At 38.2% G+C, this 18,153-nt stretch overlaps 1 protein-coding gene and 1 pseudogene across 1 annotated transcript; one reads left to right on the forward strand and one right to left on the reverse strand.

Moving 5' to 3' along the window:
• Positions 1-1,065: 1,065 nt before the first annotated feature.
• On the reverse strand, positions 1,066-8,209 carry LOC129372615 (rho guanine nucleotide exchange factor 3-like; annotated as a pseudogene).
• A 1,873-nt stretch (positions 8,210-10,082) lies between these two features.
• On the forward strand, positions 10,083-11,431 carry LOC129372662 (uncharacterized). Its single transcript, XM_055050079.1, has 5 exons — positions 10,083-10,091; positions 10,278-10,532; positions 10,655-10,841; positions 10,971-11,035; positions 11,264-11,431. Exons 1-5 carry the CDS (start codon positions 10,083-10,085, stop codon positions 11,429-11,431), a joined length of 684 nt encoding a protein of 227 aa, XP_054906054.1.
• Positions 11,432-18,153: the final 6,722 nt, after the last annotated feature.

Consider the following 18,153-nt stretch of genomic DNA (forward strand, 5'->3'; position numbering starts at 1 on the left):
GTCTGAGATTTAAAAAACACAGAAACATAAACCGATGGACTCTTGGTTCTGATTTTAAACTGAAAATGCTCTAAAAGATGAATGGTTCTGCTGCTAAATGGTTTCCTCTCCATTTCCACTGAAACTGGGTCAACTCCTCGCTGAGACAAACAATGAAATGTTTATATAAAACAGCATTTAAAACCCCAAACCCACCTGGATGATACAAAATTAGCTTCTTTTTTTCCAAACATGAACGTAAAGCTGAATGCTCGGCACAAAATAAAACCAGGTTTTACAGTGAGAGTTAGAACAATGAAAATAGCGCCACCATCTGTCAGAGTGGCTAAATGAGCTGCAGCAAACAAAGCCAAATATAGTCTGTCTGCAATTAATTTTATTCGCTGCAGAAACACAAATTTTAGATTTTTCTCTAGTTTCTAGTTGAAATTATACGTTTTACTGGATGATAAATTATTGCAATAAATGATCATTTTGTTTTGACGTCATTTTCAAATATTTTGTGAAAAACTCTTAACACTGGAACTTGAAGATGCACTGCAAAAACACAAAATATTACCAAGTATTTTTGTTCTAGTTTCTACTACAAATATCACAGAACACTTGAAATAAGTGAAAACTAAATAATAAGAAACTTTTCAGCAACAAAGGAGTTTGCTTAAACATTGATGAAAAAGTTCAGATTATTTAAAGTTAACGGGCCTGTGTTGTTACCTAGAACCAAGTTTAGTTCCAATGGCAGATTATTTCACTAAAACATGTTGGAGTGAAATAATCCAGCACGTTTTTAAAATAAAAATGTGCAGTAAGATAAAAAAATCTCAGAAAATGTCTAGAAAAGAGCAAGAAAATTTCACTTTGAAAAGAAAAAAAATTTGCCTCAAGAAACTGAATTTTTAGGACAAGTAAATAATTCTTGAATATTAATAAAGAAGTAGTAGTTTCACTGACAGATTGTTTTACTTATAACTTTGGAAACATTTTTCAAAAAGAATAGAAAAATCCAGCAGATCTAGTTTGTTATTAAATAAATATTAAGAAATTATTGGCTTAAAACAAGATCTTTTGCTATCTTGCTGAAAATTTGTTTGAATTAGTTTCATCTTAATTAAAATGTACTAAGCTGTTTGCATTAGAAACTAGACCTAAAATACCTGGTAAGATTTTGTGTTTTTGCAGTGTAAGAGAAAACTTTAATAAAAAAAACACCCAGTTTGTGGTTGGAAGGTCACAGTTTAGCTAATATTAAGCAGTAGAAGCAACATTTCGTTGAGTATTTGAATTGATTCTTTATTCGGTTGAATTCAGTTCTGATTATTTCCCGTCAGCATCTGCAGATCATTTCCTCGTTGTCTCCGGAGTCCCTGCTGACTTCCTCCTCCTCCTCCTCATTCAGAGCGACCTTCCCATCTGAAGTCTCTGCTTCCTGGTCCATCCTGCAGCCTGCAGGTGGTTCTGGTTCCGGTGCCGACTCCGTCTCACCGTCTATCTCTGGTTCTACTGACGACGTCCCATCATTGTTAGCCATCATGCTCTCTGAGAATGAACCAATATCTTCCAGATTTAGATCTTCTGTCTTTGCCAAAGTTTCGTTTTTGATTCCTGAATCTTCGCCCGAATCGATCGGTTCTCCTGGTTCTGGTTCTGTGCGCCGTTCCGAGTGAGGAGTGTGCTCTCCCGCCGCCTCTTTGGCCTGCCGGATGCAGTTGATCCACTGCTGCTTGTTGAAGGCGTCGCTCGCCTGGAAGCAGTGCGTCTGCACCTGGCTTCCTGACCGGCACGAACCCGGAAGAAGTTCTTGGCTGAGAAGAGAAGACAGTTAGTCTTAATGAAAAATTATTTTAAAAATATCTGGTAAAAAATCATCCAACACTCTAAAACAGGGGTGTAACTGTGGCTCTTTACCTACAGAAATATACAAATTTGGAGAACTACACAAAATATTACCAAGTGTTTGTTTGGCTAATAGTGCAAATATTTTATCACACTTGAAATGAGACAAAACTAACTTACAAGTAACTTTTCAGCAAGAAAATATAGATGTTTTAAGACAATAATTGTTGAAGAATCATTACAAAGTGCTAGCTCCACCGGCAGAGTAACTTTTCATTTAACTGAAAAGTTACTCATAAGTTAGTTTTGTCTTATTTCATTTGTAGAAAGATGTATGCGCTAGGACAAAATCTAAAATGTCACTGACTCCGCTCGCTGTTGCTGAAGGCCCCTCTGATGGACCCGCCCACTCTCATCTCGCCGTCTGATACGTCCTCCAGGTCCAGCTGGCGGATGGGGATGGGCGGCAGAGCTGGTAGCTCACCGGCTGGCTGTTCAGCGACACGGACCGGGTGATCACCAAAATGTCCTGGAACAGAAACACGTGGAGCTTCTGCAGAACCACAGAAAAACGACGAGTTTGGTGAGAAACTCATTGTTTGAAAACAGTGAAAGTGGATGAGAATGAGAGGAATGAGGAGAGACACCAACGATTCCTCTGTTGTTCTTCAGCTCTCCGTGGCAGCTGAGCGTCTTGGACCGGTCGATCAGTTGGTCCCGCCGTCCTTCATCTGAGTACAGCAGACGGTCCTTGTAGTGCTGACACTCCGACTCTCCGGTCCGCCTGTTGATGTCCGCCACCAGGCTCTGCACCATCAGCATCTGGAGGCCAGACACCAGCTGCCTTCAGATCGCAACAAGACTGGGAAATTATGACTTCCGGCTCGGAAAAGGTCAGCTGGTCAAACTGGGAGGAACTCCCAAAACCACCAGCTTCGACTTCACAGGCAGGAAGCTGTGGTGGAAATGTTTTATTTTACAAAACACACATTTAAAATGCATCTAAATCAATGCTGCACTCTTAACTGAACGCGATGAAAATGGTGTTGTCATGATGCCAGGTTAGGGCCCTTCTACATAGAACAATATTAAGAATAAATTTCCACAAAACTCCAAAATTTTAGATTGATATACAAATAATATACAAAAAAATCTCAGAAATTTTTGAGTTTGAAAAGTAAAAAGTTTGCAAGAAAATGTCAGATTTTTAAATTGGAAAAATTTTCTAGAAAAACTCAGAACTTTCTGAACCTCAATCATTTGCGGGGAAAAAAAATCAAGTTTTAAGATTAATGTCTGAAATTTCATGGAAAAGAATTAAAAATTTATGAGTTTGAAAAGTAAAATATTTGCTAAGAAAATTATCCAGAATATTTAGATTAATTGGAGAAATAAAAAAAATAGAAAGAGAGAAAATAATTTTTGATTTTGAAAAAGCAAATAAATTTGCTATGAAAAACTAGCAACATTTTTGACAGTAGTCAGAATGAACGTCTAGAACAGGGGTGCCAAAAGTCGAGGACCAGCATGATTTAAAGCGCCTGGATCCAGTGGTGCCTCATTAGAGGACCTCAGAAGAACTTTGACATGCTGAAAAGGTTGTTACACCTCCAGGTAGAGAACTGCAGCATGCAGGATCCCAGCCCTCGAGGACCAACTTTGACCACAGAACAACCAGCAGAGCAGCCGCCAGGTTTCCTCACCGCTTCCTCCAGGTGCTGCCGGTCCAGGTGGTCGTTGGGCGTGTGCTTCAGGATCTCTCTGAGCAGCAGCGGGTACTTGACCAGCCGGCTGCGAGGATGTCCAGGAAGTTCCCAGGTCCAGCTTCCTGCTGAACGGAGACTGCAGGCAGCGCTGCAAGAAGTCCTGGACCCGCCGGTCCTGCTTCTTCTGGTCCAGCAGGCCTTGGCCTGCACCTGGTTGCTGCAGTACGGCGTGTAGGAGGAGAGACAAGGGAGCTGCAGGGACACGAGCACATCGCCATGAGGTTTCCCGCCCAGCTTCAAAGCTGATTCCATGAGACAGAGGAACGCTCACCCAGCCGGTCAGGATGTGTCCGACATTTTCTGTGGTTCCGTCGGGTTTCCTGGCGTCTCGTAGCCGACTCAGCAAGTCTGAGAAAAGTCAGAAATTGTTGCTGCGCTGCAAAAACACAAACGCTTTCCACAAGATTTTGGTCTAAATTCAAGTTTAAACATCTTAGCACACTTGATGAAAGACAAAACTAACTGAAAAGTAACATTTCAGCAATAAATCCAGTTTGATTTTCTAACACCCTGGTTCAGTTCGACTGGCAACTACAACTTTGGCTAAATATTTAAATACTAAATACTTAGCTCGCAAACTAAAATTGTTGGTTAACTAATATTTAGCTTGCTATCAAAAGCTATTGAAGCTGAATATTTTATTGGTTAACTAAATAATTAGCTTTAAGATAAATATTTAACTCGCTAACTAAATATTTAGTTTGTAGCTCAATATTTACTGAACAAGAAAATTTTAAAACAAAATGTTCAGTTTGTAAATTAAATATGTAGCCTGAAAACTAAATATTGAGTTGGAAACTCTGCCATTTATAAATGAATGAATTTGAATGAATAATCTGGTGAAAATATGACTTCAATCAATGAACCACCATTTTTTCCTTCTTATAATTTAACACTCCCAAATTTTTGCTGCCAACTTTTGACTCTAAATTTACAAACAGGAACTGACGTCAAATTTCAGTTTTAAATGTTTTATCTGGCCTTTAATCAGAAACCTGGTCTCACCTTCATGCAGAGGAATGAGTGACTCCAGAGTACCGAAGATCTGGTTCAGTTCCTGCTCCGTCATGATGGACAGCTTCAGCATCGGGTCGTGGTACGCCTGGAAATGAATCCATGTAAAAAGCAGGAAGACAGCAAAGCAACAAACAACCAGGCTGCTGTTTACCTTCTTGGCCAACTTTAGATCTTCCACCAAGTCTTGTTCTCCTTGAGCCAACTCAAAAATGGCCTGCAGGAAACAGTTATGTGGAATGAAAAATCACAATTTACTTACACTGCAAAAACACAAAATCTTACCAAGAATCTTTGGTCTACTTTTTTTTAATGAGTCAAAACTAGTGGGGGATTATGTTAAATTACAAATCCCTAATATTTAGGGATTATTTCACTTAAAACATGGAAAACTTTATTTTTATAAGTGAAATGACCTGCCAAAGGAACAAATATTTTCAAAATTAAACAATTATTGACTTAAACTTGCATATTGTGCAGAAAAAGATCCTTGTAAGATGTTTTTCTTATTTAAATGATATGTTTACAGTAAACATGCTGTTGTGTTTCTGCAGTGTGAAAACATAAATCTATTTCTCCTTCCTGAGAAGAGAAAAATGACCTCTTGTCTTTTGATCTCCTTTGGACCCAGAGTCGCTCCGACCCGGATGTCGAACGTCTCGCTCCACAGTTTGCTGTCGCGGCGCTTGGAGGCGGGGCCTGTTGCCGTGGAAACCCGCGACGTGGTCACGCAGGACGGGGGCTGGAGACGGTCGCGGAAACGACACGCGACGTGATCGTGGACGAGGAAGAGGAAGGAAGAGGAGGAAGAGGCGCAGGATGCGGGAGAGTTGAAGCTCGACTCTCATTGCGGAAACTGACGGATCGCTGCAGGGATTTAAATGATATGATTTATTTTAAACGACCTGAATCTTCTGTCTGACTTTAACTTAAACTAAACTTTTCCTGCTTTATGTTCGTTTAGATTTGATCCATTTACTGAGTTGCAGGAATTGACTTTGCCTGAATTCAGATTAGCACCACTGTAATCCCATTACTAAAACCACACAGGGTGAGGGATTACCCTTCAATGTCAAGTTTTTGTACAAACTAAAAAAAAAAATCTGTTTCTGTTTAAAGTTCTGTCCAAGAAAATCCATTAGAAATGAACTCAAGATTCAAACTCAACCATTATTATCAGTATTTATTACTCATGTTTATTCCAATTATTTCAGATTTTAGTGGCTTTCAAACATGTTCAGTCAAATCTTTAACTATGTTAAAAATTTCCAACATTAATATAAAACAATAAGCATGAATTTAAAATGTCCTCCAGTTCCAGTGGAAAATCTACATGACAATTTAAAGTTTATTGATCTTTGAGAATGGCGGATTATTTGAAACATTATTTATTCTCACTGTAACTTCTGGGACAATTTATGGCTCACAAGCATTTATTGTTATTTTGCAGCAGACGGCACATTGGAAGCGTGCAGGCGGTTCACCTGCAGAGTTTGGCTGATCCTCTTCAGCGACGTGGCTTTGACCGGAGGCAGCAGCTCGCCAGCGCCGCCACCCGGGGAGCAGCTTTACTGCGCTTGGAGCCGGGATCCTGCAGGAAAAAACAAAAACGTCAAGAGTTCCTGATTTCATCGCTTTGAGAGAAATCTGCGCTGAGCAAACATAGCAGGCATGCACGACTAGAAAAAGTTAGGGATGTTCAGCTGTTGGGTGAAATTAAAAAATGCTCTATGAGTGTAAACCTTTGTCCAACTCTTTAGTGCTTAACTAGAGAGTTGCACTAAAGAGTTGTGCAGAAACTAGAACGACTAGTTTCTGCACAACTAGTTGTTCTCTGCAAGAAGCTTAATGGCTCCACCTTCCTGGGTTCAGTGAGAACGAATCCTGAGGTGTCTTTGGAATATGTGTCTTTCTTTCTTTATGTGGGTTAGTGTTTAACTTAAAGGAGTTCAATAATTCTCTTTTCTTTTCCTACCAAAAACTGGATGTTAAAGTCTTGATTCTGGTGCTTTGGTCTCAACTGGCCTCTTTTAAGAACAGTTTAGTTTACAGAGACTTCATAATTCATTTTATTTGTTTATTTATTTTGCATATTTAAAATCTCTTCCAGTTCCAGGTTTAAATGTTTAAACTTTAAATAGAATTTAAAGTTTATCGATCTGTGAAAATGTGTCCTTAGCATAACAATATTATCATTTATCGCAATAACTACTGAGGCAATTTATTGTCCAGCAACATTTTGTATCGTAACAGGGCTATCAATACCAACACTTTTTATGATTTAAGTTGGATTTATATTGAAATATCTGACCTTGAGTTTTGCTTTTCTTTGAATCATTCAGTTGTATAATAGCTTAAAACAAGCTTCTGATACCTGCTGAAAGTTACTTGTAAGGTAATTTTGTCTTATTTTAAGTATAAGAGACTAAATCAAAAACAGTGGTGGACTGAACACAGATCCTTGAGGTGCACCACAAAATTAGGATTTTAGATGAATCATTTCTCGTATCTGCTGCTTTCTTTGACAATAATGATTTTCCTGAGAGTGTCCAGAGGCCTGCTGCGGTCACCTGTTTGTCCTGGATGTGATCGCAGTTAAATCAATGGAAGGCAGTAAACTGACCTGCTGGAATACGGAAATATAAAATATGCTCTTCCAATCTATGTTTTTGTTTTAAATTATGTCAAAAACTTCTTTAAATATTAGCTTCTAATCCAGAAAACAGAGATGACAGATAAAAGCTAGAAAAGAAACAGATAAAAGATGAATATTTAAATGAGTGAAAGAAAGAAGCAGATTATATTGTAAGTGAGGATAGAATCTGGTCCATCAAACAGCTACAAGATAAAGACAAAATGAATAATTTCTCACATAAATGTTTTGTTTCCAATTCAATTACTTTACAAATAATTTCAACAAATTAGAAAAGGCAAAAAATAGAGATAAAAGAGGAGAACAGACAGCATAAACTGGAGCTAAATAACATAAAAATAGATAAAAACTACAGTGAATCAATGACAGGATGTATTTAGAGAGCAAAAAATTAGATTTAGATCATTTAGAGAAGAAAAATACAAAAACTAGAAAATAGAGTTTGTTCAATTTTGGGTCAGATAAGAATAAAACCAACATATGCAAATCTAATGTAAACTCAGACACTACAGATAAATATGTCTTTCATTCTCCATTTAACAATGAAAATGAAAATATCTTCAGATTTCTGTGTGATTTCCACCACAGATTGACTGGAGGAAGGTCTCACCTCCTCCTGTTTCCCCATGTTGTGGTTCTGAGAGGTAAACCCAGAGGTCAGCAGGTGTCCCAGCACAGAACCGGGCCTCTGACCTGCCACCATGCTGACGACCCCCAGACTTCAACAGGTCCCGTTAGAGCGCCACCGAATCATCATCTCATGCAAAGCCCAGGAAAAGCTCCCACTGATCCTCCAGGACTTTAAAGTTCACAGAAGAAAACTGGAGGTCTGTTCTGAGCAGACCGTCCAGGAGAAATGTCCGAACACGGCGTGAATCCTGAGATCGTCTGCTCCTCTGTCCCAGCGCTGCCTGAGATAACGGGTCGCCCCTCCCTCACAGACGCTCCGGTCCTGCGCTCTGGTTCTGCACTCTGGTTCTGCACTCTGGTTCTGCTCCACTTACTCGGCTCAGTCCCTCTCTGATTTCCTTCCTTCCATTCTTATTCTTCCACCTCATTTCCAATGCCTCGGCTTGATGTACCAACATTTCTGCTCCAAATGAAGTCCAACCGTTTATTTTGCTCTCTGGTCATTTATAAATATCTGGTGTTGATGTCAACAACACACAGCCACAGAGTATCTTTAAAGCAATCTTTCTCAAACTGTGCTGGTCTGCAAGGTACTGCATGATCAGTAATTTGCTGCGTACAGCTGGCTTATCAAAGAACTGTGTTAAAAGTAATGAACAAATAAGTAGGTTAAGATGCATTATAAGTAAGAGGCTGGTGGAAAGAAAATGATGCCATGAATACTTATACAATTGCAGAAAGTAATTTCTGCAGGAAAGTTTTTTGGTTTCTTTGTGTGAGTTGCCAAACTTTGGTTTTTAGAATACAATTAGAAACGCAACGCGCCACCAGAAAGCCGATCTACGTCTGCCAGGCCTGGGGCTGCTGAGTGAGATTCAGCAGTAACCGGGCCGTAAGCAGTGCTGCTCCACATGCTGACTAACTGCATCCAAACATCCAAAATAAAATTATTTACATCAGGCTAAAAGAAAAGTTCTGTTTCTGCCAAAGCAACACAGTAAATTTCGCAGTGTTAAATATGCTGTGTTAAAATTGATTAACTCTTTCAGAGCTAATACAACAACAGACTGAGTATAATGCCACCTAGTGTTGGTGTAAATTTCAGAGTGTATTCACGTCGTGTCAATTTGACTCTGACAAGCTCCGCCCACCTCCTCCTCTCAAACCAACAAGTCCAACCGTTGTGTGGACGCCATTTTTCTCCTGCTTGAACGACTGCGGTAAGTTTTCTTTTTATAAGATAATAATGCAATTTGAATTGTTTTATAAAATATTTATTTGTTTCCCGGTATATGAGTGGGCTAGATATCTAATACTGAGTTTTTATACGGCTAACCTGACCGAGTGAATGCCTAGCTTAAAATGTCCGCCTAAAATCCGCGTCCAAGCCATATAGCATAGATATTTGTTTCATTTATTATTTATTTAGTTTATTTTTTGCAATGCAACATAAATTAACCGTAAGCGATGCTAATAGTCCAGTTTCATAGTTGACACTGAATTTGGCGCGAGTGATTTTTTTTTCCGTGCCCAGCATCATAGCTCTACTGTAAACCTTGCGTGACTCCGCCATTAACCGTTGCTAGTGCTAACAGACAAGGCGAAAAAGAAGCGAGGCAGTTGAATTAACTGTTCTAGTTACTGAAGGAAAGGGAATTTATTAATTGTCTAACTTGGATAAGAGTGCAAAGAAGTAAAATTAATTTGCGCCAAGCCATTATTGTGTAAACTTTAATCATTGTTTTCTATGAAAACGATGTATTGGTTTGTGAAGCAGTTGGCACATTTTTCATAAACTGAAATCATTCCAGTACTAAAGATGAATGACTGAGGAATTATGTGCTGCAGGAACCATGTTGATTAAAACAAGACTTGGCCAGCTGCAAAAATTTGTCCGACTAACGGAGCCGAATCTGAAGGAGTTTTTGACAGCAGGTAAGACACTGGGAGCTTGTAATGTTACTTGACATTGTTTATTCAAAAGTAATGTTCCAGAATTTATGTGCACCTGTGAGTATTAGAGCAACATAACCTCATAATTGTGGTTTAGACAAGCATTTGTCTTTTTCTCTGGCATTTGCAAAATTTGGCCTGCCAACTGTAACAGAGGGCGTGAAGGTTGTTGACAGTTCAGGGACTGAGTTGGATGAAGATGTTGTTAAGGATCCCTCTGCTAACCATCAAATATGAAACTGGTTTGTTATATTTGTAATTCATTTTAGTATTTAATAAGCTTGCTATTTCATTGTGATTACTGTTTTTTGTCTTTCATCTGCTTCTCTTATGGTTAGAATTTGTCTCCATGATGGAATTGCCTGAGGAAATCTCAGCCAAGCTCATTCTTGTTTTTGTAAGTTGAAAGATTTTCTTATATTTACTAGCATCATCCGAAGAAGGATCTTGTCAACAAGGGCTTGGGACCAGCTGCTAGACGAGACACCAAGTTTGTTCCAGAGACTGTCCTGAGTGAAGAAGAGTGCAAGGAAGCCATCGCACTGATTAAGCATTCAGCTGATGAGGACAAAATCAAGAAGATGAAGCTCACATTTGACTTCCGGCGCAACATGGTCCTTGACCCCCAACGGTCAAGCAACATACTCTCTGTCTTCCCACGTTTCAAAGATGTCAAAGGCTTGGTAATTATTTATTTTGATAATTTTACAGTCATGTAAAAATAGTTTATTTTTGAGACAAGTCAAAATGAATACAGTTAAAGTGGCTGGGAAATGTTTTAAGCTTTTTACTATCTACATCCTAGGTGGAGCAGGATTTTGTCCTGATGTTTGGAGAAGATGTGTCTGGCAAGTTTCTGGAAAAATGGACGACCACGTTCAAGAGAAAGATCATCCAACAATGCAGGGAGCTTCCAACCACCAGTGACCTTGAAGAACTTCTCCTGGCAGCTGATACTCCTGAGGATAGCACTGAAGTGGATAATGACATGAGTAAGGATGACTTTCAACAATATGAATTCAATTATTGTGTGAGCTTCACTTAGTGATATACACATAATTTAAATTGTGTAGTCACTAGGTTTTGATGGTCAATTCAACATCAAATATTTCTTATCACAGGTTGGGACAGTGACCTCTCATCGATTTTGCTGCTGCTACACCTGATTCCCCCCTCTGCCTTGGTCGTAAGAGACAGGGAAGGTATCTGCCTCCCAAGCAGAGAAGCGTCTTGTGGTCTTCAAGAAGGTTTGTATTTGTTGCAAATTTTATTGTTATACTCGAGGTTGTTTCACTAGGAGAATTTCAGTTTTACGGTGATATCACATAGTTAAATGCTGTTTTTCATATATCTGTTTTTTTGTGGAACATTGCAGCTTTGTAATTATATTGTTCTTTTCTTTTTCCCCCCACAGATAGGAACCAAAGAACATCTTGATGCCATCACGACGAGCACACAACCCTATCTCCTTGCTGTGGGATGGAGGAAGAAAGTAGCCCACCAGTTCTTCATCATCCTTGACAAGAATGCCATTGCTTGCAGGTCAACATCCTCTTTTGGTGCTTTTGATGAACTGTTTTAAGGCACATTACGTGTTTGCCACAACATACATGTTCATGGTTACTTGGATGGAAAAACTCTTTGCCTTAAATGTACTCTGTCAACTTCGAGCCGTCAATGGGATGTACACCATGTGATGTTACTGTGACAAAAGTTAACAGTGGATATTAAAATCTGCTCTAATTCAATAAATAAGTTAAATGCATTTCTGTGGTAATGTGATTTTTATTCAGTTGTACATTTCACTCTACAAAAGTGTAAAATAGCACTTCATATTTATCTGTGCAGAGTTGTTTTTTCACAGCTAAAGAGTAAGTTATCTACACAGTGGAGTGTCAGTTTAACACTCATAGGAGTTATATGAGCCTCCAGTGTAAACTCTCAATAACTCGATGCAGTGTTAAATAACATAAGAACCAGAGTAGTTTTTTCACCATTATGGAGTAACTTCTTAACTCTGATTAGAATCATATTTACTCTTATCAGAGTTATTTGACTAGGAGTGTTAAGTTTTATTAACACTGCACTGTGTTAGTCAGTGTAAAATTTTTACTCGATTTAGAGTTAAATTTAACTCTGAAAATGTAACACTGTTGAAAGAGTAAAATTAACACCAATTCCGATAGGGAACATATAGACTCGGAAACAGTGTTAAATTCAACTCTATAGGTGTTGCTTTAACACTGCCAAATTTACTGTGAACTCAAGTCTATTTTTCTTCTATCATACTCCTAAACTACAAATAGCATGAACATGTTATTAAAGCACATTTGTTGTAAAGAACAACAACTGAACAACTTTGATTTCCATGTCTTCCATCATTGAAATCCACGTTTTCAGACTCTGTAAATAACCCAAAATAGCTCAGACATTTTGTTAGCAAGCTAAGTAGTGAGTTAGCAAGCTAAAAATTTATCTTGCTAACTCAATATTAGCTTCAAACTAAGTATTTCATTAACAAGCTAAATATGTATTTTCAATTAGCTCCAGATAAAATATTTAGGTAGTTAGTTAAGATCTTAGCCCACTACCTTAATTGGCCAGCTAAATATTACTTTGAAGCTAAATATTGAGTTAGCAAGCTGAATATTACATTTACTGACAGTATTTAGCTTCAAGTTAAATACTTATCTTACCTGCAAACTGATTTTTAACTAGTTGTAAGCTAATTATTTAGCTTCAAACTAAATATTTAGCTTTAGTTTTAAGCTAAATATTTAGCAATACAAACAGCATAAGTTGCACCTGAGAGTTTATACTGGTTTCCACTGCCATAGGCGACTGTCACTCTAAATAAACTTTTATCTAAATAAACTTTTATCTAAATAAACTGTTATTCAAATATATTTATTTTTGTCAGTATGACCTCAATTCTGAAGTTATTAGAACTGATAGTAGAGCTGGTACTGGAGCTACTGGTTGCACTGGGAACGCCAGTCTGCTCAATAAAAGGGAGGGAGAGATGTGAGCCTGCAGGCGGCCAAAGCCGTGTCCTGCTTTTGTCCAGCAGTTTCCAGATCAATAACCATGTTTATTGGTGGCATTACTAGTTATTTGGTGAGAAAATGAACATGAGATGTTTTCCCTATGTGGACAGAATCATAACAGAGATTCTTAAGAATTCCCATGTTTAGGTATGGATGGAAAACCTGATGCTCTATTTACAAGTAAACAAAAATAAATGGATAAGAGTGACATGTAAATCCAGAAAAGGTTAATCTAGGATAAAAACTGCTTAGAAAGTCTTTTAAAAATAAATAAATATCCTCATTCTGTTAAACTGTGACTATCATTGGAGTCAGCAGCGAACTCTGACACTTCATGGTCGCTAAAACAAAAGCAGCTCCACCTTTGAATCAGTGCTATTGTCTAAACGAAGCAGCTTGTCTGCACACGTCTCAGACAGACCCCCTTGTTCGTGGACATTTTCCCACTAAAAGCTGCAAAGAAGCGACTCAAATGTTGAGCTGAACAACTGTGCAATAAAAACTTTTTCAAAAAGAAATAAAGTGTGTCACTGCCTTTTATTTAATATTTCTTCCCTCAGTGTGATCTTTGAACGACATCGATCGCGGAGCATCTATAATGTTGCCCTGAGGATTCAATTAACTAGTGGGGACATGAAATCAATGGCGACTGTGGATCCAAACAAAAACTTCACAGTAAAAACTCATTATAACTACAATTTGTCCTGAATTTGCACTAAATAAGTAAGTCAAATTGAATTTAACGGCATTAAATTGTTATTGTTCTTAGCAACTGTGAATTAGTGCTATAAAATTAAACTGTTTCATCATTATAGTTATTTTTGTAGCTTTGAATTATTGTTATAAACACAGAGTGAAATGTAATTATTATTAATATCATTTGTTCTAACTGTAGAACAAATTATACTTACTTTACTTACTTTGTAAGTAAATAATAAAAATAATGTGTTGTGATTTGGTGTTGTAAAAATAAGCTGAATTGAATATATGTAGACATAATATATAATATACATTATATACACATATATTATGTCTATAATATAGTTATACCTGTATGATTATCCTATATACATAAATTATATGTATGTAATGTAATTATATTATCTATATAATGATATGTAATATTATTATTATTATTTCATAATATTACATATTAACATTATATAAGTAGTAGTAGTCATATTGTATAACGTCATACTTACTATAATATTGACCTTTTTATTAATAGAAGAGGCAAAAACTATTTCAAAGTTAATCAGGAGTTGAATGCTAATTTTTTTAAATTAAAATCCAAACACAATTGATCATTAATAAAATGCTAAATAAAACAAAAAAGGAAATATCTAAAAATATGAAGTGATTTCTCCTGGACTAGAAGTTTAATCTTTATATTTTAATGATAATAATGTTGTAATCACGTTTACAGGTAGATTTTTAAAGAGACAGCATAAAATTACAAGTGGTTTAAACTTTTGCACAGATCTGTGAACTCTGTGATTATTTCATTTGTAATTCATTTAAATGTGACCAGCAAGTGTTTTTTTTTTTTCCTGATGTGGTCACTTGTGTATGTTTGTACATGTTGATCAGCAGGGATGGATGAGTTGGATGGACCCTCCTGTCGCGACCTTTGTCCTTTAGAATCAGATATGGCCGCCCCGGTGTCCTGCAGAACACAATCGTTCTGTGTGTGATTCACTCTGCTGTGGCACTCAAACAAGGGCCGTAACTTATTCCAGGTCCCATATCTGCCGGCGCTGCTCCGAACAAAGTAAGACTGATGGTGTGTTCGGGCTGTTTGTCCCGCCGGAGCGTGCTGAGCCTGGTCCACTTCCTGCGCCGGGCCGAGCAGAGACGGGTCCACTTCCTGTGCCGAGACGGGGGAACGCCCGGGAAGGCACGCCGATAAAAATACAGCGGGAGGGGCGCAACATGAAGCACAGCTTGGTCATAATGTTCTGTAGCAAACGTTTGTCTTTTCTCTTGAGAATCGTTTTTAAAAATACATTATTTTATTATTATTATATTATTACTTTTATCTGTTCCTCCAAATAACATTTAGTATTTGAAGGGGCAGTATTGTGTTATTGCGTGTTTTCCAGACACATTTATAGCACAATAAAGTAACTATGTTTCCTTCAGGTGTTAGAAAAATGCTCTCTATCAAAATGACTGAAAAGAAGTTTTACTTCTTAATTTAATACCTTCAAACTGGGCCTCTGTTTCTTTAAAACTCCTCCTCTTTCTGCAGCTCCACCCTCAGAAAGTCATCACAACATGGCTTCTCTGTTAGCCCGTTAGCAAAGTTTCTACCAGCGTTTCATGGAGAAGCAGATCCTATGATGAGATCAGCAGGTGTGCAGCTCCACCAGGTGTTTGCTAAGTGCTATTGGCTAGTCTGAAGGAGCTGAGTGGGGAGGAGCTATGCCTCTGAGGCAGATCGGGTCCATCCAGGTGTTTTTCACAGCTGATTGGTTGCCATGCAGATTAAAGGATTTGCATGAAAGAATCAAGGCAAACTCCAGGTTTATTTTTGATGAGGGAATAAGATTACAACTCAAAACCGATTTTAGATTATAATCCAAGTTTAATCCTGCTGATAAAACTCGACTGGACCCGACTAACGGCACACAACTACTACAACAAATTTTTAGTAATTTTTATAGAGCCACCATTTTATTTTATCCTTTGGGTTTACAACCTAAATATTGACTGGAAAATTATGCAAAAAAATCCCTAACTTGATTTCCAACACAATGACAATATATATATATGTTTAGGTTAGGTTTATATATTATTTTCCTTCCTGAAAGCTTCTTGCCTCCCTTCCACTTGCTGAGGGTCACAGTTATGCAGCCGAGCAGCAGCAGCAGCAGCAAACGCACAACTACAGCAATAAAACCAGGAGCTGCTCCTATTTTCATTTCAAAGGTGTGAACGATTCACTGGGCTCCTTCAGGAAGTGGTCAGACCTCTCAAGACAACCATTGTTTCTCAGACGTCTCATTGGTTCTGGGGCTGAGAGCGACGGTTCAGCATCAACCAGAACCAAAGAGATGAACTCACATTGATGTCCAGACTGCAGAGGCTGAGGGCGTCTGCATCTCTGCTGGTCTGCTTTCTCTTCTTCTGCAACACAAAACACAGGAAGCAGGATTTTAAGCGCAGATATGATTTAAACCACCTTGATTTCCGCCAAATCTAATTGTAATTGGTCAGTTTCTGGAGGTTTTATTTGTGCTAGATTCATCTGTAATTAATCACAGAGTGTTAATTATGTAAGTGTGAAAAGCAGGAAGTTTAAGAGAATAAAGAAAATATTTTTCCTAAAGTCTGATTGGCTAGTCTCAACCTCCCTTTAGTTCATTGTCTGGTAAATATGAGAGAGCTCCTAATTGGTCCAAAAAAAATCCCCTCAATAAGCCAATTAAAACTTAATCCAAAATTCACTCATCAGTCAAAAATGTTGCACAGATTTTGCTAAATTTCCACAAATGTGCCCAATGAACACAAAGAGATAGCATGTAATTTTAATAAAATATGTTTTCTACATGTCTGTTGAATCTCTCGTCATGTAGAGAAAGAGACAGATAACCTGTTAAAAAAATAAAACTCCTCCACCTCCTCCCTGTGGTCCATCTGTCGCTCCCAATTAAAAACAACCAATCAGCACTTTAAATGTTAAAATCCCTTTTTAGAAGGTTATGTGCAGCAATTTTATGTCTTTTGAGAAGTCCATGCTATGGCAAACGTAAAGCTTAAGAAAAATGTAAACTTATTGAAAAAGAAGCCCAAAAGCTGCAATTTTAGGCCACAACGACTGCAAAAAAAACCCAAAAAAACTCTGACTGCATTGTCTTCTGGAAGTTTGTCATAAAGCTAAACACTCAAACTGGAAAACTGGAGACGTTTCAATTATATCTTTGTTTTTCATGCAGAGTTTCTGGAAACAAAGAATAAATTTATAATAATGCTCCTCAGAATGACTGATCTTCATCCTGAACTGTTCAGCATTTCATCACTCAGGTAATAATCATCAATAACAACTCTCTTCACGCTCTCAACAACAGGAACAAGGAACCAAGCTTCCTGTCTGCTGCCATGGCGACAAGAAGAGGAAAAAACAGTCACATAAACAGCAGGGGGACAACAGAGCAGAAGAGAAGAAGAAGAAAACAGGGGGCAGAAAAAGAAGGATGTTGTGATCGGTGAGACAATAGCGGGAAGTCTGCTGTTTGTTGGGAGTTGTGTCCCGACTCTGCTGTTGTTACACAACTATAACTACAGAAATCAGAGAAGAAGAGCTTCTTCATCCCAAATAAGGTCAATCTACTTCTTCCAAACCTCTCCTGTTATTTACCTGAAATAATCTCAACCAGACAGTCTGTTTAACGGTTTCATTCAAAATATTGCTTCTGATCACAATCGCTAAGGAAAAGACGTTCAGGTCTGTTTCCCCACATGCCTTTACTGGAAAGGAGCAGCGCAGATTTCATCCTGACCATGAAAAGGTGACAACAGGTATTGATGTAGATTCATACTCAACCATTTTCAGGCCATAAGAACCGAGCTAGATGAAAAAGTCCCATCTGGATGGGCAGGAGTGAGGGTCCAATGGTTTCTGCACATGTTCCGGCTACGGCAACAATGCCTCACAGGTACAATGGTTCAGGAAGACATTGTGTCCATATTTCAGAACAAAATATCTGGTTAATAGAAAAGGTTTTAAAGGATTTTAAAAACTTCACTTCCACCCTTCACTTCCACCCTTTCTTTACACTCTTGTCCCTAATTGATCTTATTTGTTATTTTTATTCCGAGAGGCATTTTGTTTTGTCTCGTTACTTTGACTTTACAACACAACCTAGGAATCTTAACTCTCCAGAGTTTAAAATGAGCTAACAGAAGAAGCTGAAGTCCGATCTGATTTACCCGATAGTAAACAAAGAGGCAGCAGCCCATCATCAGGACCAGATTTACTCCTCCACCACAGAACGTCTGCCGCTCCTCTTCCTCCAGGTCACCTTGTTGGTTCCCCAAAGTCACATCAGCTGTCCTCCCTGTTCTCCAGGCACCATCCAACACTTGAACCAACTTCTCCGTTAATCTCTCCTCCAGTCACATTTTACTCAACACTTTTCTTTCTCCATAAAACTGGACACTTATCGTTCGTCCTCCCGTTTGTTCCTTCAAATTGTCCTTCTTCTCTCAAAACGTGGCTCTTCTCAGTCCTTCTGTCCAGCCATGAATTTCTCCA

The sequence above is a fragment of the Poeciliopsis prolifica genome, unplaced genomic scaffold (genome assembly GCF_027474105.1).
Source record: "Poeciliopsis prolifica strain line A6 unplaced genomic scaffold, Auburn_PproV2 SCAFFOLD030, whole genome shotgun sequence".
NCBI lineage: Eukaryota > Metazoa > Chordata > Actinopteri > Cyprinodontiformes > Poeciliidae > Poeciliopsis > Poeciliopsis prolifica.